Here is a 22,065-nt window from a genome sequence, read left to right on the forward strand (position 1 = left end):
CACAAACAGGACGATTTAATGCGAGTTCTTGGGCACGGAGAATTTCACCCCACCCTGACTGAACAAATCAGGGTATACGAGCTGAGATTTCCCTTTTTGTACCACAACATCACTTAGCCCAGGGTGACTATGGCGTACGCTAGTCCTCCCCGTTGTTTTCGTTATATGGCAATGCAGACTGACGTTTATATCGGCCACCAGGAACCCAGATTCGCAGACGATAGAGTTAGACCATGAATATCTCGATACTGTCACAGTCCAGGGCCGAGAGTATCAGAAATATTCGATCGATCACCGAACGTACTTTGGACCGGTCGATGAGGTAAGAATTATGGAGCCCTCGTCCTTGACTTTTGTCTCTGACTGTCAGGGCAGGAAGAAGCACAGCGACTGGAGGGCCAGCAACAGGTCTTTCAAATTATTTTCGACAATCGCCTGATATTCCCACCAATCCGTCCGCTTCAAAGGGTGTTGGATTGTGGCCATGGATCCGCATCCTGGGCCGTTGATGTTGCCGAGGAGCATCCTGAGTGCGAGGTGAGAGGTTCGTTGAGTGATGCCATCGGCGATCTAACGTCCAGTGCTTGACAGGTTATCGGCGTGGACATTGCCCCGCACATGAGCCCAGATGATGTGCCTCACAATCTATGGCTCCAGGTAAGTCAGTTGATTCCACACTATGCCACCGAGATGCATGGGTCAGGACAAAGAGAAGCCCCTACCACTTCCCCAAGCCCATACTGCATGCATGTTCCAGAGGATCTTTATTGTATGCTCATTGCGAAGGAATACTCTGTTCAAACGTGGGACCCCTCGAGGAACGGTCGCTAATATGTCGCCGAATAGGTCGATGACCTGAATCGCCCCTTCACGTTTCCCGCAAACCACTTCGATCTTGTCCACTCTAGACTCCTTGCGACCGGCATCAACCGATCCCGATGGCCGTCCTATCTCCGTGACATAGTCAGGTACGCACCCTCCCAAGCAGGGTGACTTTGCCGTCGCTCTGAGACCTGTTTTGAATTCAACTTCCAAAACTGACACCAGAGGCGTTCAAGGGTATTGAAGCCAGGAGGTTGGGTCCAGATGGTTGAGATATACTTTAATGTTCAGTCCGACAATGGCTCGATCACCGATGAGCATGCTTTGAGAAAATGGAGTACACAGTACCTCCGTTCGTTGGAAGATAGGAAGGATCTTCGAATTGGGTCGAAACTGAGAACTCTCTTCACAGAAGCCGGATTCGTTGAGGTGGACACGAAGATGATTCCTCTTCCCCTCTCCCCGTGGTCGACTGGTTGGTCTTTCAAGTTCATTCCTTCTGGACGACCCAAGTTGACCGATGCAATGCAGACCCAAGAATGAGAGATATTGGTCGATCCAACTGCGAGAATGTGCGACAACTTCTTCGATCACAGGCACTCTACCCTTTGACCGAACGCTTGCACATGTCACCAGAAAACTTTGCCTCTTTGGTAGACCAAGCGCAACAAGAGGCGGCGGACCCCACACTGAAGGCATATTTCCCATTGTAGGTTTACCAGCCCTGATCCAAGAGTGATTATCTGACAGACCAGATATGTTTGCATTGGCCGAAAACCGTGAGCCTTCGTCATGAGCGAACCAGCGACTGTGAGGGGCCGATAGGAGCAGCCTCTAGTCGCAAAAAGTCACACAGGACAATCGAGTTCGCTATCGACATGATACCACACGGCTCTTGTACCCAAAATACTGTACAGCGTTTGCGTTTCTTCGCGCCTCACTTGCATAGACATCCTGATTTAGCGGAACAATGGTTAGTCGAATGAGTCTTCTTGATCGTGCCGAATTCTTGCGATTTGTGTTGCGATGAGCTCTTGTGTCGATACGCCGCCGCGGCTGAGATCCAGTTGAAGACCCAGAGAGCCCAGTGTGTTTCATTAATGGGGGATCAAGCATGGTAGCACAGAATGAGCGAGCGGGCTTGGTAGCGATTGGCGCGAGAAAATACTCGTAGCCACCTGCGTAATCCTCATGAGCTTCCTCGCAGATAAAAATGCCCCAATGCACCAAACCCTGGCTGTGAAAAGCCTCGTATCCACTTGAAATGTTCGCCGTCGGGTCGTTCGCAGAACCCAGTGCGGGTGTGGGCTGTGGGGTCGTCAATGGGATCGGAAAGCCACTCTTAATAATGGCACGTACGGTTTGATTATATCGAGATGCCCTAATGGAAGTGGAACCGATTCGGAGAAAGCTTGTCTGCAGGGGGCGCAGATTAGACCGTTGGAGATCGAGTCGATGCCCGATAGCCCGATCTGACCTTACCCTTTTGGAGCATGATCGTACGCCCCCAACCCGAATGATAAAACAATTCGAACAGAGGGGTGCAAGGCAAAACTGAAGAAGGGTGAAGAAGAGTGAAGCTAAAAAAGGGAGAGGGGAGTGTTACCAAACTGACGGGAAAGAGCCTCAGGAAAACAACAACACCGGATGCCGTGGACCTTTTTTTTTGCAACGATGGAAGGAAGGGGTTCCTTTCTACTCTGTCACATACATCTTCGATTTATGAGTCTTGATCATGGAATGATTCTTGCTATCCATGGAAGAATATTACTACAACAAACATCACAATCGAAACCATTGCAGCTCAACATCGGGCAGCAAGATCCCCTTGGCCAATGCACAATGAACCCGTGGGCTATCACTACGACTATACTACCTACCCAATCAATGCAGTTGACCTTCAAAGAAAGGACTGATACGAGCTGCAGCTAGGAGCGCCAAAAGGACGCTAAACAAAGGACCGAACCCTCGACACCCGTTGGGAAGATATGCCGTAATTCCAATCCGGAACTGCGAAACTCGTTTAGGTCAACAGAAGGACCGGAATGTATCCGAGTGAGAAAGAGGTTAGATGCCATAAGCCATTGAAAACACCACGCCCGTCCAATGTCTCTTTTTTGTTTTCCGGGGGGTTTTTTCGGTCTACGGGCACAGACCTACCCGAGAATCTATCTATCGCGGCTGTGATTGATCTCCTTCCGATTACCTCCAATTGGATTTCACAGAAGATTGAGAGAGTCGGCTACAATTGAGTGTTGGTGCTTTCAGAACGGTATATTCCAAAAATGGAGATTTACACCATGATAAAGGCGGGTTACCAATCCATTTCCACAAGTATACAAGGTTTGCTGACCGCGTCCTGCGCAGACTCTCTCACCTTTCCATAGCCATAGAATGTGGTGAATTTAGGTTTATTGCTGTGAATCAAAACTGACAAACCAAGTCTATGGAAAACAGTAATGTCACCAACGCCCTATACAGATTACATATTACATGGTACCTTCTTATGCTATTACTACATATGTACATAAAACGGCACCTTTATACTTCAAAAAGAGATGTGAGATGTAGGGAGCTATAAGGAATACTACTCTGTAATTTTGATAATGAAGAATGGCAGAATAATACCTATGCCTAGGGCAGAAGAAAGAAATATTGTTTTTGATCAACTATATACCTAGGTATATCAAAGATGTATTGAAATTATTTCAAACTCTACACAAGAAACCTCTTATTAATCAAATATAGCACAAAATGAGCCCAGGAAAAGTTGAGTTCCATCATGACAATGATAGTCACCCCCCAAATCTAGATTTATCGCCTGATAATTGAGGCATCAACACATACCTAATTGGGGAAAGCGGGGAGAAAAAAAGTTGGCGCGGATTTTCCTTCTGAGCTCCGGAGAAAGTCAACTTTTTTTTTCTTAGCCACCAGCAAAATGCCTTCCACACACAATAAGGAGAAGTCTTGGGACACAGATGATATCGATAAGTGGAAGGTGAGAGCTCTTCATTCTTTTTGAAACAATTCCCAACGCTTCAGTATTAACAGCACTTTACAGATCGAAGAATTCAAACCCGAACACAATGCTGGGGGCAGTTTCGCCGAGGAGTCCTCGTTCATGACCCTCTTCCCCAAGTACCGTGAACAGTATCTGAAGGAGGCATGGCCTGGAGTGACACGCGCGCTGGAAAAGCAGGGTATCGCCTGCACATTGGATTTGGTCGAGGGTAGCATGACCGTCAAGACGACACGAAAGACCTACGACCCAGCATCAATCATCAAAGCGCGCGACCTGATCAAGCTCCTTTCCCGAAGTGTACCCGTCACTCAAGCGATGAAGATCCTCGAAGACGGCGTCGCATGCGACATAATCAAGATCCGCAACCAGGTCCGAAACAAAGAGCGATTCGTGAAGCGACGACAGCGTATCCTCGGCCCGAACGGTACAACCCTCAAAGCGCTCGAACTTCTCACCAGCACATACATCATGGTGCAGGGTAACACCGTTGCGGTGATGGGACCGTTCAAGGGACTGAAGGAGGTGCGACGAATCATCGACGACTGCATGGCGAACATCCACCCGATCTACCACATCAAGGAGTTGATGATCAAGCGTGAGCTTGCCAAGGACCCGACGCTGGCAGAAGAGTCCTGGGACCGATTTTTGCCCAACTTCAAGAAGCGCACGCTTTCCAAGCGTCGCGTGCCGTTCAAGGTCACCGACAAGGAGAAGAAGGTGTATACGCCATTCCCGCCAGCACCGGAGAAGAGCAAGGTCGACTTGCAGATCGAGTCTGGAGAGTACTTCTTGTCGAAGGAGGCCAAGGATCGTGTTCACAAGGAGGAGGTTGTCGAGCGGCAGCGACAGAAGCGCGAGGAGAAGATGCGCGAGCGCGAGAAGGACTTTGTTGCACCCGAAGAGGACGTGCCGGCCGATCTGGAAGACAAGAAGAAGAAAAAGGAAAAGAAAGAGAAGAAGGAGAAAAGCAAGCGGAAACGCGAGGCCGAGGCCGATGTCGATGCCGACGACGCTGCCGAGCGGAAGGAAAAGAAGAAAAAGAGGAAGAGCAAGTCCAAGGATGTCTCCTCCGACGGAGAATGAACTGCTCTTTGATTTCGGTATCGGTATCTTGTATCGGATTTGGCGCTTATGGCAGTGCATGGGTCTGGCGTTTGAATGTCTTGTCTCCTGGTCCTTCGTTGCAATGCAGCCTATACGCCACAAGCTGGTGTATATGTTTACAAAAAATTTTTGTTCAATACCAAGAAATGTTCTACTTCTCTACCTCTGTTCTGAAAGGTCGATTCAATAAAAAAGTATTGATTTGAATTTTTTTAATAATCGCGAACTTAGAATTACATTAGAACAACCCCACGACAAGTCCATGTTCTAGCTCTCCCTTCAATCTGCTGGGTTTTCATAGCCAGACCATAAGATACCTTTTTTTTTTTTGTTTGTAAATTTCGAGTTCGGATTATGAGATCTCATAACATCGTAGCACTGCACATGACAAAAAGATCATACGAGATTTTCTTTTGAAATCGTGGTGCATGGGCGTCAACCTAAGTGATCTAGATCTAGACCGCGTTGGCAGGACGGCCATAAGAAGAAGTGCGAAGAGCGGTGTGAGGCTCATCGGTGTGCTCCATTAGGACAGTCGACTTGGAATCCTCAACGCCGGGGCCGCCGATCTGTGCGAAGCCCATCTCATGAGCGAAGGTGTTATGAGGGATCCACTTGGCACTAGTCCTAGGTGTAGTCTCCTCCAGCATCTTATCAACCTGCTCAAGGGTAAGACCCTTGGTCTCAGGGATGACGAAGTAGGCGAACAGAAGACAGAGGAAAAGAGCACTGCCCCAGACGAAGAAGACCTTCGACTTCAAGTTTCCATAATCTTTGTCGACCAGGTATGGTGTGATAACAGCGATGACACAGTTCCATAGCCAGTTTGAGGCTGTGGCGAGGGCGACCCCCTTAGCTCGAATCGGAAGAGGGTAGATCTCTCCGATGACGACCCAGGCGCCGGGACCCCAGGTTGTTGCGAAGGCGGCGATGTAGAAGCAGACGAAAACAATGAGACACATGTTGCTGTAAGTAAGATTAGTAAATTCCATCACCTGTACAATATAATTTGATAGACCTACGCTGCGCGCGCCTCTGGGGGGAGAGCAACACCAACGATGGCAACAATGAACTCGCAGATGCACATGATAACCGCACCCCAGATGAGTAGGCTGCGTCGTCCAAACTTCTCGATCATGTAGAATGAGGCGGGAGTGGTCACGACGTTGACCACATTGGTGATGACCGAAATCAGGAAGGCATTGCTCATGCCAATCTGCTGAAAGAAGGTGGTTCCATAATAGACTGAAAGAAGTTGGTTAGGAGTGGTGCTTGGTTTGTAAGACATGGAGTGAAAAAAGCATACAAATGAAATTGATACCAGTCCATTGCTGGAACATCTGCAAAGCGACACCGGCAAGGACGCGACGGAAATTACCACGAGGGTGAAGACCCCCCTTGAAGCAATCAGCCCAAGAAGTGCTTGCAATACGCATCTCATAGTCGTAGTTGGCCTTAATCTCCGCCAACTCGGCTTGGATAGCTGGGTTGGATCCAGGCTGGCCACGAACTCGCTCGAGAGCACGCAGGGCGTCATCCATCCGATCACAGCGGACGTAGTAGCGAGGGGACTCAGGCAGACAGAAAAGACCAGCTGCGAGGATAGACGCCCAGATGAATTGTAGACCGATAGGAATGCGATAAGAAGAGTTGTCGGGTCGGTCCTTACAACCTTGATCGACAATAGAAGCCACCAAAAGTCCAATAGTAATAGCCCACTGGTAGGCGGAAACCAGAAGACCCCGAACACGGCGAGGGCTAATCTCGGAGACGTACAAAATTACGACAGAGGAAACGCAACCGACACCCAGTCCAGCGACGAGACGGCCGGCAACCAGTCCACCAACGCTGGTGGTTCCAACCTGGATGGCAACACCGACGGAGAAGATCAGACAAGCGAGGAGGATGGACAGACGACGACCAATCCATTCGGCGAGGAAGCCACCAGCCAGGGCGCCCAAGAAAGTACCAGCAGAAAGAATAGAAGTGATCAAAGACTTGCGAGAGGTTGGGATAACGAAACCGGTGGGGTTGTCTTTATCCTTGGGGACGGCTTCACCAAGGTGTTCCTTGACATAGTCCATGCCCAGGACACCGGAGATGTAACCAGAGTCATAACCATAAAGGATTCCTATCAAGTGGTTATAACAGTCAGTCACGTATTTGTGGGGTTTAATCGTGAGGCACTTCGAAGGATTTACCACCAAAGCTGGCAAAGCCACAGATCAGATACGCGCGCCAAGTAACCGGAGCCTCAATAAGGGCCAGGTCAGCGGTGCCAACAAAACCAGTCGCCATCGTTACTTGAAGGGATAACAAAGCCTATGATCATGTAAGAACAGGTAAGCTGAGAGGAGCATACAAGAATTCTCACAGGTGGAAAGCAAAAGAGTGTTGCAAGTGAGTTTGAAGAAGAGGAAGAGAGAGGGTGGAGAAGGAAGGAGGTAAAGTTGCGAGGTCACGATGTTTAGCAAACAGCTCTGGGGTCCAAGTTAGGGCCGTCAGCAATGAAGGCTTTCTTTGACACAGGTGACACGAAGAAAACGCGCGGCACAATCATCAGACTTGAAATCTTACACATGAAGCTACAGATGGATTATTAGACTGATATTTTGAAGCCCTCTTGCTGCATCTGATATAAGGATCAAAAGCAGCTGTCAAGAAATTCAAATAGAATTCTGCAAAGCTGCATATTTAGACTATCCGATATCGTTGGACTTTATCAAACCCTTCAGCTGCAGACCATTTGCAAATCTGATATTCTTTTTCTGACTTGATACTAACGATGTAGTGATAACCTCGTACAGAGTCCACGTTCTATCTCCCCTGAGTTGAGCCACTGTAACGCAGGAAAGTGAATAGTTCCATCGTGTACTACTTAAAATTATATTGTATAACTTTCAGAAACAAAGGAAATAAATTCAATTGTCGGGTACTATGCCGCCGAGTACAAAGGTGCATAACGGGCCAGGGGTCCGATTGAATTGTTTCTAGGATTGCTACCTGGAGATGCCTGACTTAAATCTGTCAGAAAATTAAAATAATTGGATCACTATCCAGAGACCATGGTAAAAAGAGGTATAAAAATGCAGTTTAAAAAGAAACGTGAAAAGAGATATAAATAGTGCTGGAAAGTGAGGTAAAAAGTGATATAAGAGGGGGCACATATTCAGGCAGAAACCCTAGAAATAATTCACTCCGACCCCTGGCCGCTATGCACCTTCGTAGCCAGATTGAATATCATGTCGTACCAGACTGGGCTCAACATGAAACTCAACAGTGTGCAACATTACAAGGTTCTCCTGCTGACCTTGATCGCGAATTTCTAGGTCTTTTGATTCGTTCACAAGAAAGCTTTCCTGCTAGATGCTGCAGGATGCACATATTACAGCTCAATGTATCAGGAAATTAAACCTTGGAAAGCTTGAAATCGTAAATGAAAAACGATATACATAAGTGTGTATGTCTTTACCTACGTACTCACGCCTATAATTGATCACCAGCAAGAAGTGATGATTTGAGGCCCTTCTTCCTTCATAAATTCATATGGTAACATATTTTTCGATTAATTTTACTTACCTAGGTATCTAGTTATTATGTTAAGCTCAGGGTAGGATATCGATAAATTATACCCTCAAGTATTCTTGGTATAGGGCTGCCAATTTCAAAGCTTTGTAAACGATTCTGGTCAAGACATAATAACTATGGGCTCTGGGGTCACCATATAAATATAATTGAGATTCAGATTAGAAATCATATTTGAATCAGTCACCAACTAACAGCCACATATATTGCATCATTTGGAAATTGATATTTTGTTATAATCATACTAAACTTCTGTTAAAGATTGTCTGAAAAATTACTTTATGAATTCGTGGAGAAAGATAGGCCTGAAATCGGCACTTTTCGCTGGTGATTATAGGAATAAAGACTTATTGACAGGGGATGAAATAGGAATTGACAATATCATTCTTTTGCATGCCAAGAAAACTATAACAGTGTTATCACCAGAAAGGACCTTCGATCAAATAATGTACAAAGCTATTCAAATTTCTAATGCTCTCAAATTGCAAAACTGACCTTTGCTAGCACAGTACACAGGCAGTCACTCGCATTAACCGAACTTTCTGCCGTCCTCCATGATATATATCCATCGGGGCGAATGAGACATGCGCCAGTTTCCGATACTCCAAAAGCTTGTTGGAATTTCTGCAGATCAGAATCAAGACGAACGGAATTGACTGTCACACGGGAGCTTTTAATGACTTCCGACAACGCGGACCCCCATTCATCAGTCGCCGAGATCAACGTCCAATTTTTCTGTCCAACAATATCCAAGAGAGGCACGTCCGCTCCATCTTTTGAGATATAGAAATGTGGCAGATGGGTACCAGGTTGGCCAGCCCATTCATCGGGCTTCATAGCCCGAGGCAGGGAAGCGTCAGATCCAACAAACCCGTCAGAGAGATATAGCTGACCGAATTCCATAGCATCATCATTGATCTTCTCGCCAGCAGATTTTGAAAGATCACGATGAACCTTATAATCCGCCCGTGCAAAGATCTGGTCATGCCGAAGGAGAGCAATAGGTCTGCGTTCAGCATCATAGGTGCTCAACAAATCCGGAGAAGAGAGACCGGATAACACAGCAGCAAGTTTCCAAGCCAAATTATGCACATCGTGGATACCAGTGTTAGCACCGTATCCACCACGATTAGGTGGGAGCGTATGAGCCGCATCACCAGCAAGAAAGACCCGACCAGACTGAAATGTGTCGGCGACAAGAGCCGTCAATTCCCATTGTCCGGTGGTAATAATCTCAACGGGAACAGATGGATCGCCGACTGCTTGATGAATTGCCGATTGGAGGGCTGGCTCGTCGCGGTCGACGTCGTCGCGAAACATAAGAGCCCATCGACCATCGTTATATGAACAAAGCAATGCTTTGAGGCCTGGCTGATCGATGTCAAATTGGACAACATCCTTCGTGTATCTCTCCAATGGAGCGCGGAATAGTACACTGCGCAAGTTCTGCATGAACCCGCGTCCTTGACGTGCGATTCCAAGTTGCTCGCGGATTGTGCTTCGATTTCCATCTGCGGCAATGAGATAAGAGCCATGGATGCGGCGTGTATTGCCGTCAGAGTCTTGAGATGTTACCGTAACACCGTCTTGATCTTGTTCGACATTCAAAACCCGTTGTCGGCGCCGGATATCAATGTGTCTTTCCAGCGCCAGCGATTCGAGTATCGGCTCCAACTTATCCTGTGCTAGGGCGGTTGCACGAGAAGCTGAATACTCCTTTTTAGACGCCAGTGGTTTCTCCTGCAAGGTCTCGGCTCCTGGCCTCTTCTCGGTATCTGACCATTTTGTATGTTCGAACCATTTTCCAGTCAAGCTTTCGACTCGGGCACGCTTAAGCACAAAGTTATCTGGGGCGGGATGTTCATTCTCAATACCAAGTGAATGGTAGATCTCCATTGTTCGAGCTGTAAATCCGATGGCGCGCGGATGGGCGGAGATTCCTGCGTGCTTTTCAAGGACGATTGTGGGCACTGAATGTGAGGCTAAACACAGGGCTGCGGATAAGCCCACTAGGCTGGCGCCGACGATAATGACGGGAGGCGTGTTGGAAGACGACATGACATTTGGCAAATGTTAAAGCGAGAAAAGTTAGCCTGAGAAACAGCGATCAATTAAATTGTTTCCTGTTAAGCCAGAAGAAGACAGACAAGCGCGACTCAAGTTTAAATATTGAGTGGTCGGGACCGAGATTTGGCTTGCGTCTCACTTTCGGCACCGAGATGGTACATTCAGCGCCGAAATACTAGTACACCACACTCATCGGCAACAAGTTAAGATCAACCCCTTTATCTTTAGAGATATCTGGTAGCATCCTTTTGATGTTCGTGATATGGAAGACCATCGCATTGTGAACGCAAACCTTGGAAGCAATGTACATGCCTATTCTTATAACAGGGTGTGATAGAATTTTTGTGAACATACTTAAGTAGGGATGGAGAAATACGAAAGTAACTACTCATTAGTTAGTTAGCATGAATCGCAAATGGTCAGATAGAAGAGACATACAGAACTGCCAACATAACAGAGCTGCATTCGTCAACGGATTGATTTGCAGCACTATGTCGTGAGACATAACACATGAAATGACATTCATATTCGCAACTTATAGAGTATAAACCTTGGAAGGTGCCATTTTCCGTAGGAATCGTATAAGGAGGAATCACCTACCTAGGTAGGCATTAAATATATACCCTATTTAGAGCGTTAGTGTCAATGCTATTCTTACCCAGGTGGGAGACTTCGTTTATTTATCTTGATCTACATCAAAGAATGTAAATTTACTAGGTTCTATCGCCACTGAAAGGTTAAAAGTACACAAGTGATAAGTGATTGGATATATATTTGACATAAGAGTTTACGATAAACCGACCCTAGGGGAGTTGCATAATCGAATCGCTACCGTTACGAAGTAAATCGTATGGATACGTAAAGATGATTGATTGCGATGATCGTCGCGGTCCTAATGACCGAGACTGATGACTAAGAATAAAGAGGTGACTCAGCACCGTCACAGCTACAACTTGAATGAGATTAGGTTTCATAGTTACAACATGCCATTGGCTGACATAATCCCTTGCATGAATTGTCTTGGGCATTTTGAGATAAGGATTCATGTTTATTAAAAGGAGTATTATGAAGTTGATTAGTTATCAACTTTAAATGTTGCAGATTTTATAGGTAATGAGGAGGCGGTGGGGTGGACATATCCGACCGAAACGGGTAATACACGTGGGCCTAGTTTAACATGATTCGAAATAATAAATCCGTTTTTTGCAATAGTTTATAAACGAAAGTAGGAAATAGTACATAATATAAGCAGGTCACCGACCATCAAATGATAGATCAAGGTGAGTGAGTATAACAACCCATCCAATCACTCCTAATCGCCCAACAAAATGAATGTGCTTAGAAAGTGAAAGCAATGGCCAGGGCACCAATCAGAGCACCGAAAGCGGAGCCAGTGACACGGCCGGCAGAGTTGAAGCTGGGAGAAGAAGAGGCAGAGGAAGAGGTGGAAGAAGAAGTGCCGGAGCCAGAGTCGGAGCCTGAGGCAGAAGTACCGGATCCGGAAGAAGACCCGGAGCCGGAAGAAGATCCGGAGCCGGAGGAGCCAGTAGAAGTAGCGGAGGAACCGGAGCCAGAGCTGGAAGCAGCGCCGGAGGCAGAGGCAGAGGCAGAGGCAGAGCTCTTAGGCTTGGGGATGGTAGAGGGACGACCACCGCTGGGGACGGCAGAGGAGGCAGCGCCAGCGGAGGAACCGGCGGCACCAGCGCCAGAGCCGGAGCTAGAGCCGGAAGCGGAGTTAGAGCCGGAACCAGAGCCAGAGACACCAGAGCCGGAGGTAGCGGTAGCAGCAGCGGAAGAGACGAAGCCAGACTTCTGGGCGAGGGTAGCAGTGGGGGTGCCGGAGGCGAAGGCAGCAGAGCTGGTAGCGGCCTTGCAGCTCAGGTCGAACAAGGGAGTGGTGTTGGACTCGGAGTCGGTTACACCGAAGCTGGGGTTGGCACCAGCATCGTCGAGAATGTACCACCAGGTGTTGGTGTTACCGAAGAGAGGACAGGCGACCTCGTCCCAGAACTGCTTGGCGTTGGCGGTGCTGGCAACAGCCTCGTTCTCGGTGGCACCGCTAACGGGCCAGCCGGTCTCGGTGATCCAGACCTCCTTGTCGCCGGCAGCGGCCTTGAGGTTGTTGACACCCTTCTGGAAGAGACCCTTGGCATCATCGATAGAGTTGGGCTCGGTGTTCTCGTAGTAAGGGTATCCGTCGAAGCCGAGCCAGTCGACAGCCTCGATGGCGGCAGCGTTGGAGCTGTTGGTCCAGGCGTTCCAGGTGTCGACGTGACCGATGGCAGCACCGCTCAGAGCGGTGCCGGAGATGGCGGAGCGGACCTGGTTGATGTAGTCAACAAGCTCGGAGGCCTCGAGACCGGGACCGGCATTGGAACCGGCACCAATCTGAGAGTTACGGTACAGATCCTCACTGCCGACGGAGATACCGACGACCAGCTTGGTGAAATCCTCGCCGTAAGTTTCGATAGCAGACTTGAGAGCGGCAATCTCGTTGGTCATGCCACCGCCGGAAGCCCAGAGACCGAGCAGAAGAGTGGTCTTCTCCTTGATGGCAGCGGGGATGGCCTCGATGGGGGTGCTAGTGGAGCCACCCTGGATCATAGTGTAAAGACGGGCACTGGTGAAACCATTGTCGGTTCCGACGAGGTTCTTGGCGGTGGTGAACTCGGTCTCGAAGTCACTCTGAGTTTTGACGCTGCCGTCACCTTTGGTGGCACCATAGTTGAAACCCTGAGAAACGGCCTCGGAGGTAGCGACGGCCATCGCGAGGGCAAGGAACTGAGCGGAACGCATTTTGAATAGAAAGCGAATGTTTGTAGCGAAAGTGGTTTAAGAGAGGATAGGAAAAAGAGTCTATGAAAACCTGGAGTAAAAGAGTGTATCCAGTGAAAGTTATAAAACGAGGTCAGATGAAGAGTAAAGATGCAAACGGAAAGTGAGAAGAAGGAACGGAAACAGTTTTGAAGACACACAAAGCAGGGTTCTAGGCATGAAAATTTGGTCTAGAATCCGCCACAGCGAAGACGTGCGGATCTAGTGGGTCGGGACACGTTTGCTTGCCCACTTTAACTCAATTTTACGAAAGCCGATTGGCTTGGCCACAAAATGATTGATTCCAAAAATATTCAGAGAACAGTGGATTTCTACGCTTTATTCGATGATTTGCCCGATCTCCCCGGATATTTCCATCCGCTTCCTTGCAAAGCCCGTTTCTCCGACTGCACAAACAGAGTGCCACTGGTCCATTCTTGAAAATCGTTACCCTAACTGACTTCGCTCCCCTAATGATTTTGTCATCAGTGGGTCAACAATGACCCTGCACACAGACTAGGACGAGAATGGATGCACCCTGTCTTATGTCTTGTGGAGAATCAGGTTGTCATTGCAGAGACATTCATTTTGATCAGGGGGTTTAATAATTTCCCATATATTATACTCTATTATTAGAGCCCCCTTTCCACAATATAAGCGCATATGTTGTACAGAGTACAGATGTTTGTTTTATTTTATTTTATAGATTGATAATCAGCGGATAGGGGCATACAACGCAGCCTTTGTGACAGAGCAAGCACATGTCGAGGCCAAAGAAAGAATACTCTCACAATACTTTGTTTCCATGTGGGCCCATTTGGCTTCCGACTCTACTTCTGCCACTTGTATGATCACTGGGTTTATCGTGCCCAGTGTAATCCAAGACTTATTTTAGAATCGATCCCAAAAGTCGGCCAAATATGGCGCGCATGCCACCCAACGCAAGAACGAGCCTAACGGGCCACAGCCCAAGTCCGAAGTGATTAATTCCGAAAGGCCGAATTCCTGTCGAGGTCCTCTTGATGAAATCGCCAACGCATGTTACTTTGACAAATCCGGTGGCCTGCCTTGTGTTGACCCAATCAAAATGATAATTTTAATGGCGATTGAAAGAAAGAAAAATAGCGTCTAACTCAAGCTCTGTTGCTATGGAGTTGTTGACTACCCTAGTGTGGTTAAGACCCAAAAAGTCGGTCACCTGACCGGCATACTAAAATGGGGGGTAATGTCTCAATATCTCATCTGATATCCTTCTTTCTTACATCAATCTGCAAGTATGTCAGTCACGAAGGAATACGTCGAACAGGTCCTAGATAGCATTGCCAGTCGTTACCGAGGCCCAGGTGGAGCCCTTGCTGTCCTCAAGGATGGCGAGCTGATCGGCCAACGCGTATGGGGGTTCGCTAACCTGGAGCAACGCATCCCACTGGAGGCCAAAACACTATTGCCCATCTGTTCAACCACGAAGCAGTTCGTATGTGCACTCTTAATCGACTTGGAACGTAATCCACCACCAAAACTTGCCGACAAGACCAAAGGCGATGTCCGCAAACAAATCTCGGACAAAGTCTTGGAAATCATAAGCCCAAAGCTTGCCCATAAGGGCGAGCTGACGATTGACCGACTGGTTAATATGCAATCCGGCCTGCGAGACTACTGGATAATGACAACATTGTGGGGTGCCCAGCCCGAGGACGAGTTCCTGATACACAGGGACGCTGCTCCAGCCTTCGAGAAGCAAACGAAGTCATTCCATTTCGAGCCTGGAACTGAATTTTCCTACTGCAACTCCAACTTTTACATTGTGGCTCGCGCGATTGAGCAAACAACCGGTGAACCGCTTGGGAAACTCCTTCAAGAGCGTATCATACGTCCAGCTGGCATGGAAACGGCGATTCTGTGCCCCAACACTGCCGAACAACCTCCACCGTGTGTTGGCTACGAGGGTGATGAAAAAAGTGGCTTCATCCCGGTTGTTAACCGCATCGAGTGGTCTGGTGATGCCGGGTTGGTGGCTTCGCTTACTGATATGATAGCCTATGAAAAATATCTGGATGGCTGCTATTCGGATCCGGAAAGCTGGTACCATACCGCCATTAAGCAACCAACATTCAAGGACGGTACTCATGCGCAATACAGTTATGGATTGGGCCATACTGATATCGAGGGCGTGAAGTCTTTTGGTCATGGCGGTGCCCTTCGAGGGTATCGAACGCACCGATGTCATGTACCCACCGAACGTTTGTCTGTCATCGTTCTGTTCAATAATGAGGCCGATGCGGAACACCTCGCTAAGGAGATTTTGCGAGATGTCTTGGGCTCTCCCAAGCCGGCAGCGGATCCGAGTCCGATTCAACCGAGCGAGGAATGGTTCGGCACCTTCCTTGAGGAGTATACCCAGCTGGCGATAGTTGTCACGAAGGCCTCGCAAGATGGAGAGGTCGTAATTAACTTTGATACCGAACCAAGTTCCATCAAATTATCTGGGCCCAAGAAGGGTAGTAACAATGAAATGGTTGCAGCCATTGACGGTGACTCTTTGCGCATTGATCGCATTGATAGCGTTGGAGATAAGATACTTACTGCTCAACGAATTGTTGCAAAAGAACCAAATCGCAAGGGGACAGATCTCCCAGGAGTCTACTACTGTGATGAAATCGAATCTACTTTTCATTGGATTGGGGAGGCAGGCACATTTTACGGTGCTTTTGACGGATACTTGGGAAAAGGACACGCAACTCCCATGCGATATCTTGGTGCCGACGTGTGGGCTCTCAGTTGCCCACGCAGTCTGGATGCACCAGCTCCGGGAGATTGGACTGTTGTTTTGCGTCGGGATGTGAATAGTGCTGTGACCGGGTTCACCATTGGTTGCTGGGGGGCCCGGCGCATAGAGTTCATTAAGAAAACCTAGGTAGTACGGAAATATCATACGATGCCTGTTCCTGAATAATTCAGAATCGTACTCAGTGTGTAATAAAGGATATATATGTACAATATCAACACCTTCCGTCGCTTGATAAAATATATTTCGGAACACTTAATGCTCAGAAACGAAGATACCGGCCATACCCATGCCCTGTTGGAAAATGTTAGTACGCTATGACAATTGCAGTGAATCCGATGGAAAGTACTTACAGTTCCCACACACATGGAGGTCACGGCGATGCGCTTGTCCTGTCGGCGCAGCTCGGACAAAGCAGTGACGACCTGGCGTGCACCAGTAGCACCCAGAGGGTGACCGAAGGCACTTCGTGACGTTAGTAGTGTATAATGAACAACGGTTGAAAGATAACTTACATCGCACCACCACGAGGGTTGACCTTGGACTCATCCAAGCCCAATTTGCTGACACAGTAGACACCCTTTGATCAGAATGTTAGTATTGCACAGAGTAACTTGGAGTGGATGAACCAACCATCGAGGAGAAGGCCTCGTTAATTTCGAAGATATCAACGTCATCCTTGCTCAAGTTGAACTTGCTCAAGATCTTAGGGATGGCCAGAGATGGTCCGATACCCATAATGCGAGGCTCGAGACCAGAAACGGTAGCACCGCAGAACTTGGCAACGATAGGCTGTCCAAGCTCCTGAGCACGGGACCGCTTCATCAAAACCAGAGCAGCAGCACCGTCAGTGATCTGACTGGCGTTACCTCCGGTAGTAGCGCTGGGAGCCCACTGGGGGAACGCAGCACGGACCTTGCTGAGAGACTCGGGGGTAGTACCGTAACGAATACCATCATCACGGTCAACAACAATGTCCTTAACTTCACCAGTCTTGGGGTCCTTAATTTGAGTCTTGACGGGAACGATTTCATCCTCGAGCCAGCCAGCCTTTTGGGCGCGCTCGGCCTTCTGGAAACTCTTCGCGGCGAACTTGTCATGCTGCTCGCGCGAGATGTTGAACTGGTTGGCGACGTTCTCCGAAGTCTGGCCCATGGGCTGGGAGTTCTGCGAAGCAATGGGGTGCTTGGCGATGCGCTCGGACATCTCGGGGGCGCCGCCATCGGCGTTATTGCTCATGCTTTCAGCACCAACGGCCACTCCAACATCGATCGATCCAGCGATGATTTGGTTGGCGATGTTCTGGATAGCGAGGAGACCGGATGAGCAGAATCGGTTGGCAATGGATGCAGCGGCCGTTACGGGGTATCCTGCTGCCAGGACGGCGGAGCGGGCAACATATGCGGAACCGGGGCAGAGGACGTTGCCAACGCAGACATCTTCGACGAGGTTCGGGTCGAGCTTGGACTTCTCGCGGACGGTCTGATTTGGATTAGTTACCGCGCGTTGGTTCTGATCAATGGAGAAAGTACCGTGAGGAGGGACACCAGGAGGTCATCGACGGTGGTATCCTTCAGACCACCCTTACGGGCCTTGGTGAGCGGCGTGCGAGCGAGATAAGTGATGACCTGTAGGGGGTTAACTTCTGGAATGTCCGAAATGGAGATCACGATCGGTAACATACAATATCATCGGCGTTCTTCGCGAGAACCTTCTGGCGGGCCGAGCCAGGAGCTGCCAATTGGTTGGCGACAGAGTTCAAACGTTGCTGTGGTGAAGACATTTTTAGATAGGGATGAAACGAAAAGCAAAAGCAAAGCTGTGCACAGATTTTATCCCCCGATGATCATCGCGATCTATGTGGGTCAAAGCAAATGAACCGCGGCATCTTTGGAGGCCGAGCCGAGTACAAACAAATCAAACAAAGCCCTTATGTGTTCCTCCGAATCTGGACCGAATGGAAGTGCCGCGTCTTCGGCACAAACATTGTATCATACCGTTATCCTGTATTCCTCGGTTGCCATTTAAGGACTGTGATTGGTCTTTAGGCTGTATCACAACTGTATCAGAGACCCACTTGTGCATCGATGCCGATCATAAGGATCAGGCGATACGATGAATAGGGGGTGCATCAGAGGTACAGACCGTTCAAAATCAACAACATACAAAGTGCCAAATGTAGTAGATATAATCGTGGAGCAGATAGACTGACGGCATGCTGTTAGCGCAAAAACCCGGGGAACGTCTAAGCAAGTATCTGGGGCCGCGGGGGAGACGGAGCCGAGATGCGGATACGGGGGATTTCCCGTAACGACGAGTCTCACTGGCGCCATTTCATCTGTTGTTGGGCGGCCTGCGTATGACTAGTGTATGGCGCTTGACTAGCTTCGTCATCAAACGGCAGATCGAGTCTGGTTAGCTTCCGTCACCAGGGCCGTGCAGGTTGGGGATCTTTATATCTATCCCTTCCTGATTTTTCCAAAGTTTAACGATTCCTAGTAATAGGAAGTCAACGATATATCGATTCCCGCGAAAAGAGAGATTATTGGCCTAGAAACTGTGATCAATCAACAAATTATTGGGTCAACAGAATTCGTCGCAATGGATATTCTCTCCGAAATCGGCGTGCCCACCATGGCCATGGCATCGGCTTTGACGGTAGCTGCAGGAGCGTATCTGAACGCGAAGCTTGCAATTTCAACTGATTTGGCATCAATCTCTAATGACAAGGCTTTTGCCAATCGGGTAGGCGAGCGCATTGCTAAGCTTGATGGCTCTGCAACCATATATAAGATGCTCGAGCGAGTAGTGGAGGTTGAAGGACAAGGTGCTGCAGATGCTCTGTGGTTTGAGCAAATGACATGGTCATATAACCAATTGAAGGACCGTAAGTATATCACCTTCTGATGTAATCAATTTTCTGTAACCAATTGCTGACATGTGTTCTTATAGTGGTTGATAGAATGGCTGCTCTGCTGAAGGGCCGTGATGTCAATGCTGGTGACACTGTGGGTGTTTTCACAACTAATTCACCAGAGATGGTTGTGACTCTATACGCCCTATCCAAGTTGGGCGCGGTGGCTGCAATGATTAACACGAACCTCCGAGGTATGTCAATTTTTGAAGTGGAATCGGAACAGGCCACTAACGAATCTTGTAGATGATACATTCATCCATTGTCTCAACGTCTCTGGTTCAAAGTCAATTATTTCAAGCGCAGATCTGGCGCAGAATGTATGCGCGGATCTGCCACACCTCACAGTCAACATCTCGTCTTTCGATGGTGCAGAGACAGGCCCAGTAGAGCTCATCACGTCAGAAGTCCTGCAACAATTCTCCCCTTCAGGATTACCAGCAGCCAAACGCACACCAAAAGACCTCGCAGTCTTGATCTACACCTCTGGAACAACAGGAAAACCCAAAGCATGCGCAATCCGTAACATGCTCACCATAATCACCTCTACCCCCCTCTCAACAGACGCAGGCAACCGCTCAAAGTATTACCCAATGCGCATATACTCCTCTCTGCCCTTATTCCATGGCACAGCCTTCTTCACTGGTGTATGTGGCTCTGTTGGAAATATAGGCACATTATGTCTGCGACGGAAGTTCTCCGCTTCTCAGTTCTGGAAAGATGTCCACGATTCAGGCGCCACACGGATCCTATACATCGGCGAGCTATGCCGGTATCTTCTCTCCACACCACCGTCGCCATACGACCAAAATCACAACTGCATCGTAGCAACGGGCAACGGACTTCGCGGGGAGATTTGGGAGAAATTCCGTGAGCGCTTCAATGTGCCTGAGATCCGCGAGTTCTACCGCTCAACCGAAGGAGTTGCCAAGTTTGACAACCATGGTGTTGGTGCGTGGGGCGCTGGTAAGGTTGGCTTTTCTGGGCCCATTCGGCGGTTCTTGGAAGACGATACTTTCATCGTCAAGTATGATACAGACGCGGAAATGCCGTGGCGCGACCCTGTTACTGGGTTCTGTGTTCGGGCAGGGCTCGAGCAGGAGGGCGAGGCAATTGGCCGCGTGCGTGATCGTGGTATGCTGATTGAATACCTGGGTAATGAGGCTGCCACTGAGGGCAAGCTCCTGCGTGATGTCTTTGAGAAGGGTGATCTCTTCCAGCGGACTGGAGATCTCGTTGTCCAGGATGCGTCTGGGTGGGTACGATTCCAGGATCGGGTTGGCGATACCTTCCGCTGGAAGGGCGAGAATGTCAGCGCAGGCGAAATCCGTGACCATATTTGTCGGATTGAGGGGGTTCAAGATGCTGTTGTTTATGGCGTCAAGCTGAGCAGGTGCGTGCTTTGGAAATCTGTTGATGATGTTGCCTTGCTGATATTTTATTTTCTAGTTATGACGGCCAAGCTGGTGCTGCCGGTATCACACTCGAATCCCCGGCTGCTGAGGCCCAGTTAATGTCCACATTATATGATGAGCTCAAGAGGAAGGGAGTGCCATCTTATGCCCTCCCTCGACTAGTCCGTCTCACTGAGAAGGTCGCTACAGGTGTCACGTTCAAGCAAGCTAAGGGCGATCTGGCAAAGAAAGGCTGGGATCCTCGCAAAGATTGTGCTGGTGACATCTTGTACTGGCTGGATGGTACCAAGTACGCAAAGTTGGGGGAGCAAAGCTGGTCGGAGATTGAAAGTGGTAAAGCCAAGCTTTGAGTTGTCAAATTCCAAGGTTACATTTAAAATAGGACCTGTATATCTAGGGCCAGGGAGCTAATATACGGCTCTTTTGTGTCCGTCTCATGACTGAATTTGATATATATATGCAACTTTTCTCTTGTTGATTCCTCCAACGGGATATATAAAACCTCAAAACTCACGTAAAATTGACGTATGCACAGTTTCAAGAGTCACTCTTGGCGTGAACAATCCAAACTCACTGGCCACGCAAGACTGTCGTACCCCGCTCTGTTACCTGGGCACCGAATCAACCGAGGCAAGTCCATCTAGATATATGTATATATATGAACGCTGAAACTAACGGTCTTCATTCATCAACTGAACCAGCTATCCACAAACTGTCTACTTCTATCCAAGATGTCACCATCACCAACTGTAAAACCGAGAACGTATTTCCCCCTTGCTGGAGGTGCCAGTGACGGTTGGTCGAAGGAGGACCAAGCGACAGCTACATGCTACTGCGGTGCGGTGCAATTGGCCTTTGTAAGTTTGGCCTCCCACCTGGGCATGCACAAATCACTAACCCAGTCGATTCCAGCCAACTCAAGGCCCAGGGTTAGTTGACGCATTCGTTTGCCATTGCACGGACTGTCGCAAAATCACAGCATCAATGTTTGCATCCAATTTCATTGTACTAAATTCCCACCTAAAACATCTGCGAGGTCGTGCGAACCTGAAAACATTCAGTCAATCCCAAACCATCGCTTCTGGCAAGGCAATGACCAACTACTTTTGTTCGACATGTGGATCACTTATGTACCGTATTGGCGAGGCATACCCTGGTCGCAGCATTCTTCGCATCGGAACAGTTGATGATTTCACTCTGCACGAGACAAAGTTGAGACCTAGAGTTGAGCAGTATACCAAAGATCGCGTGGAATGGTTACACGATGTGGATGGTGTCAAGCAGGTCAAGGGCTCAGCTTACGCATTACCTGGAGTAGCTGCAAAATCTTTCCTTTGAATACGCGAGATATCAACGCATTGGTAAGAGTTCGACATGATGGACTTGATGCCTGAAATGGCAGGTGTCAGTTTCTAACTCTTGTTGGGGATTTTTTCCGTGCTTACATTATCTCGATGTCCATGAGGTCTAGGTAGCCAATGATAGGCCGGTAAAAAAAAGTGATGATAAGGAGATGTTAAGCGTTCGGTACTAG

The 22,065-nt window shown here is 48.5% G+C and overlaps 9 protein-coding genes across 9 annotated transcripts; 5 read left to right on the plus strand and 4 right to left on the minus strand.

The window, feature by feature from the left end:
• Window positions 1-129: 129 nt before the first annotated feature.
• On the plus strand, window positions 130-1,365 carry N7529_000300 (class I SAM-dependent methyltransferase; the record flags this gene model as incomplete). Its single annotated transcript, XM_057235831.1, has 6 exons — window positions 130-134; window positions 202-322; window positions 376-537; window positions 592-657; window positions 847-968; window positions 1,059-1,365. The coding sequence occupies 6 exons, from the start codon at window positions 130-132 to the stop codon at window positions 1,363-1,365; spliced, it is 783 nt and encodes a 260-aa protein (XP_057102634.1).
• A 2,398-nt stretch (window positions 1,366-3,763) lies between these two features.
• On the plus strand, window positions 3,764-4,930 carry N7529_000301 (KRR1 small subunit processome component; the record flags this gene model as incomplete). Its single annotated transcript, XM_057235832.1, has 2 exons — window positions 3,764-3,823; window positions 3,887-4,930. The coding sequence occupies 2 exons, from the start codon at window positions 3,764-3,766 to the stop codon at window positions 4,928-4,930; spliced, it is 1,104 nt and encodes a 367-aa protein (XP_057102635.1).
• Window positions 4,931-5,406: 476 nt separating this feature from the next.
• On the minus strand, window positions 5,407-7,249 carry N7529_000302 (sugar porter family MFS transporter; the record flags this gene model as incomplete). The annotated part of the gene is made up of 4 exons (XM_057235833.1): window positions 5,407-5,917; window positions 5,974-6,196; window positions 6,258-7,082; window positions 7,153-7,249. 4 exons carry the CDS (start codon window positions 7,247-7,249, stop codon window positions 5,407-5,409), a joined length of 1,656 nt encoding a protein of 551 aa, XP_057102636.1.
• Window positions 7,250-9,013: 1,764 nt separating this feature from the next.
• Window positions 9,014-10,594, minus strand: N7529_000303 (uncharacterized protein; the record flags this gene model as incomplete). The annotated part of the gene is made up of 1 exon (XM_057235834.1): window positions 9,014-10,594. One exon carries the CDS (start codon window positions 10,592-10,594, stop codon window positions 9,014-9,016), a length of 1,581 nt encoding a protein of 526 aa, XP_057102637.1.
• Window positions 10,595-11,941: 1,347 nt separating this feature from the next.
• bgt2 (GPI-anchored beta-1,3-endoglucanase EglC) lies at window positions 11,942-13,399 on the minus strand (the record flags this gene model as incomplete). Its single annotated transcript, XM_057235835.1, has 1 exon — window positions 11,942-13,399. The coding sequence occupies one exon, from the start codon at window positions 13,397-13,399 to the stop codon at window positions 11,942-11,944; it is 1,458 nt and encodes a 485-aa protein (XP_057102638.1).
• A 1,294-nt stretch (window positions 13,400-14,693) lies between these two features.
• On the plus strand, window positions 14,694-16,331 carry N7529_000305 (Peptidase S12 aminopeptidase DmpB domain C; the record flags this gene model as incomplete). The annotated part of the gene is made up of 1 exon (XM_057235836.1): window positions 14,694-16,331. One exon carries the CDS (start codon window positions 14,694-14,696, stop codon window positions 16,329-16,331), a length of 1,638 nt encoding a protein of 545 aa, XP_057102639.1.
• Window positions 16,332-16,457: 126 nt separating this feature from the next.
• Window positions 16,458-17,985, minus strand: N7529_000306 (putative peroxisomal 3-ketoacyl-coA thiolase (Kat1); the record flags this gene model as incomplete). Its single annotated transcript, XM_057235837.1, has 6 exons — window positions 16,458-16,496; window positions 16,556-16,667; window positions 16,718-16,782; window positions 16,836-17,684; window positions 17,735-17,830; window positions 17,887-17,985. 6 exons carry the CDS (start codon window positions 17,983-17,985, stop codon window positions 16,458-16,460), a joined length of 1,260 nt encoding a protein of 419 aa, XP_057102640.1.
• Window positions 17,986-18,803: 818 nt separating this feature from the next.
• Window positions 18,804-20,881, plus strand: N7529_000307 (putative bifunctional fatty acid transporter/acyl-CoA synthetase (FAT1); the record flags this gene model as incomplete). The annotated part of the gene is made up of 4 exons (XM_057235838.1): window positions 18,804-19,089; window positions 19,155-19,310; window positions 19,363-20,509; window positions 20,566-20,881. 4 exons carry the CDS (start codon window positions 18,804-18,806, stop codon window positions 20,879-20,881), a joined length of 1,905 nt encoding a protein of 634 aa, XP_057102641.1.
• Window positions 20,882-21,262: 381 nt separating this feature from the next.
• On the plus strand, window positions 21,263-21,869 carry N7529_000308 (GFA family protein; the record flags this gene model as incomplete). Its single annotated transcript, XM_057235839.1, has 2 exons — window positions 21,263-21,388; window positions 21,444-21,869. The coding sequence occupies 2 exons, from the start codon at window positions 21,263-21,265 to the stop codon at window positions 21,867-21,869; spliced, it is 552 nt and encodes a 183-aa protein (XP_057102642.1).
• Between the last annotated feature and the right edge of the window lie 196 nt (window positions 21,870-22,065).

This window comes from Penicillium soppii (assembly GCF_028829465.1).
Source record: "Penicillium soppii strain IBT 18220 chromosome Unknown utg000001l, whole genome shotgun sequence".
NCBI classification, from domain to species: domain Eukaryota; kingdom Fungi; phylum Ascomycota; class Eurotiomycetes; order Eurotiales; family Aspergillaceae; genus Penicillium; species Penicillium soppii.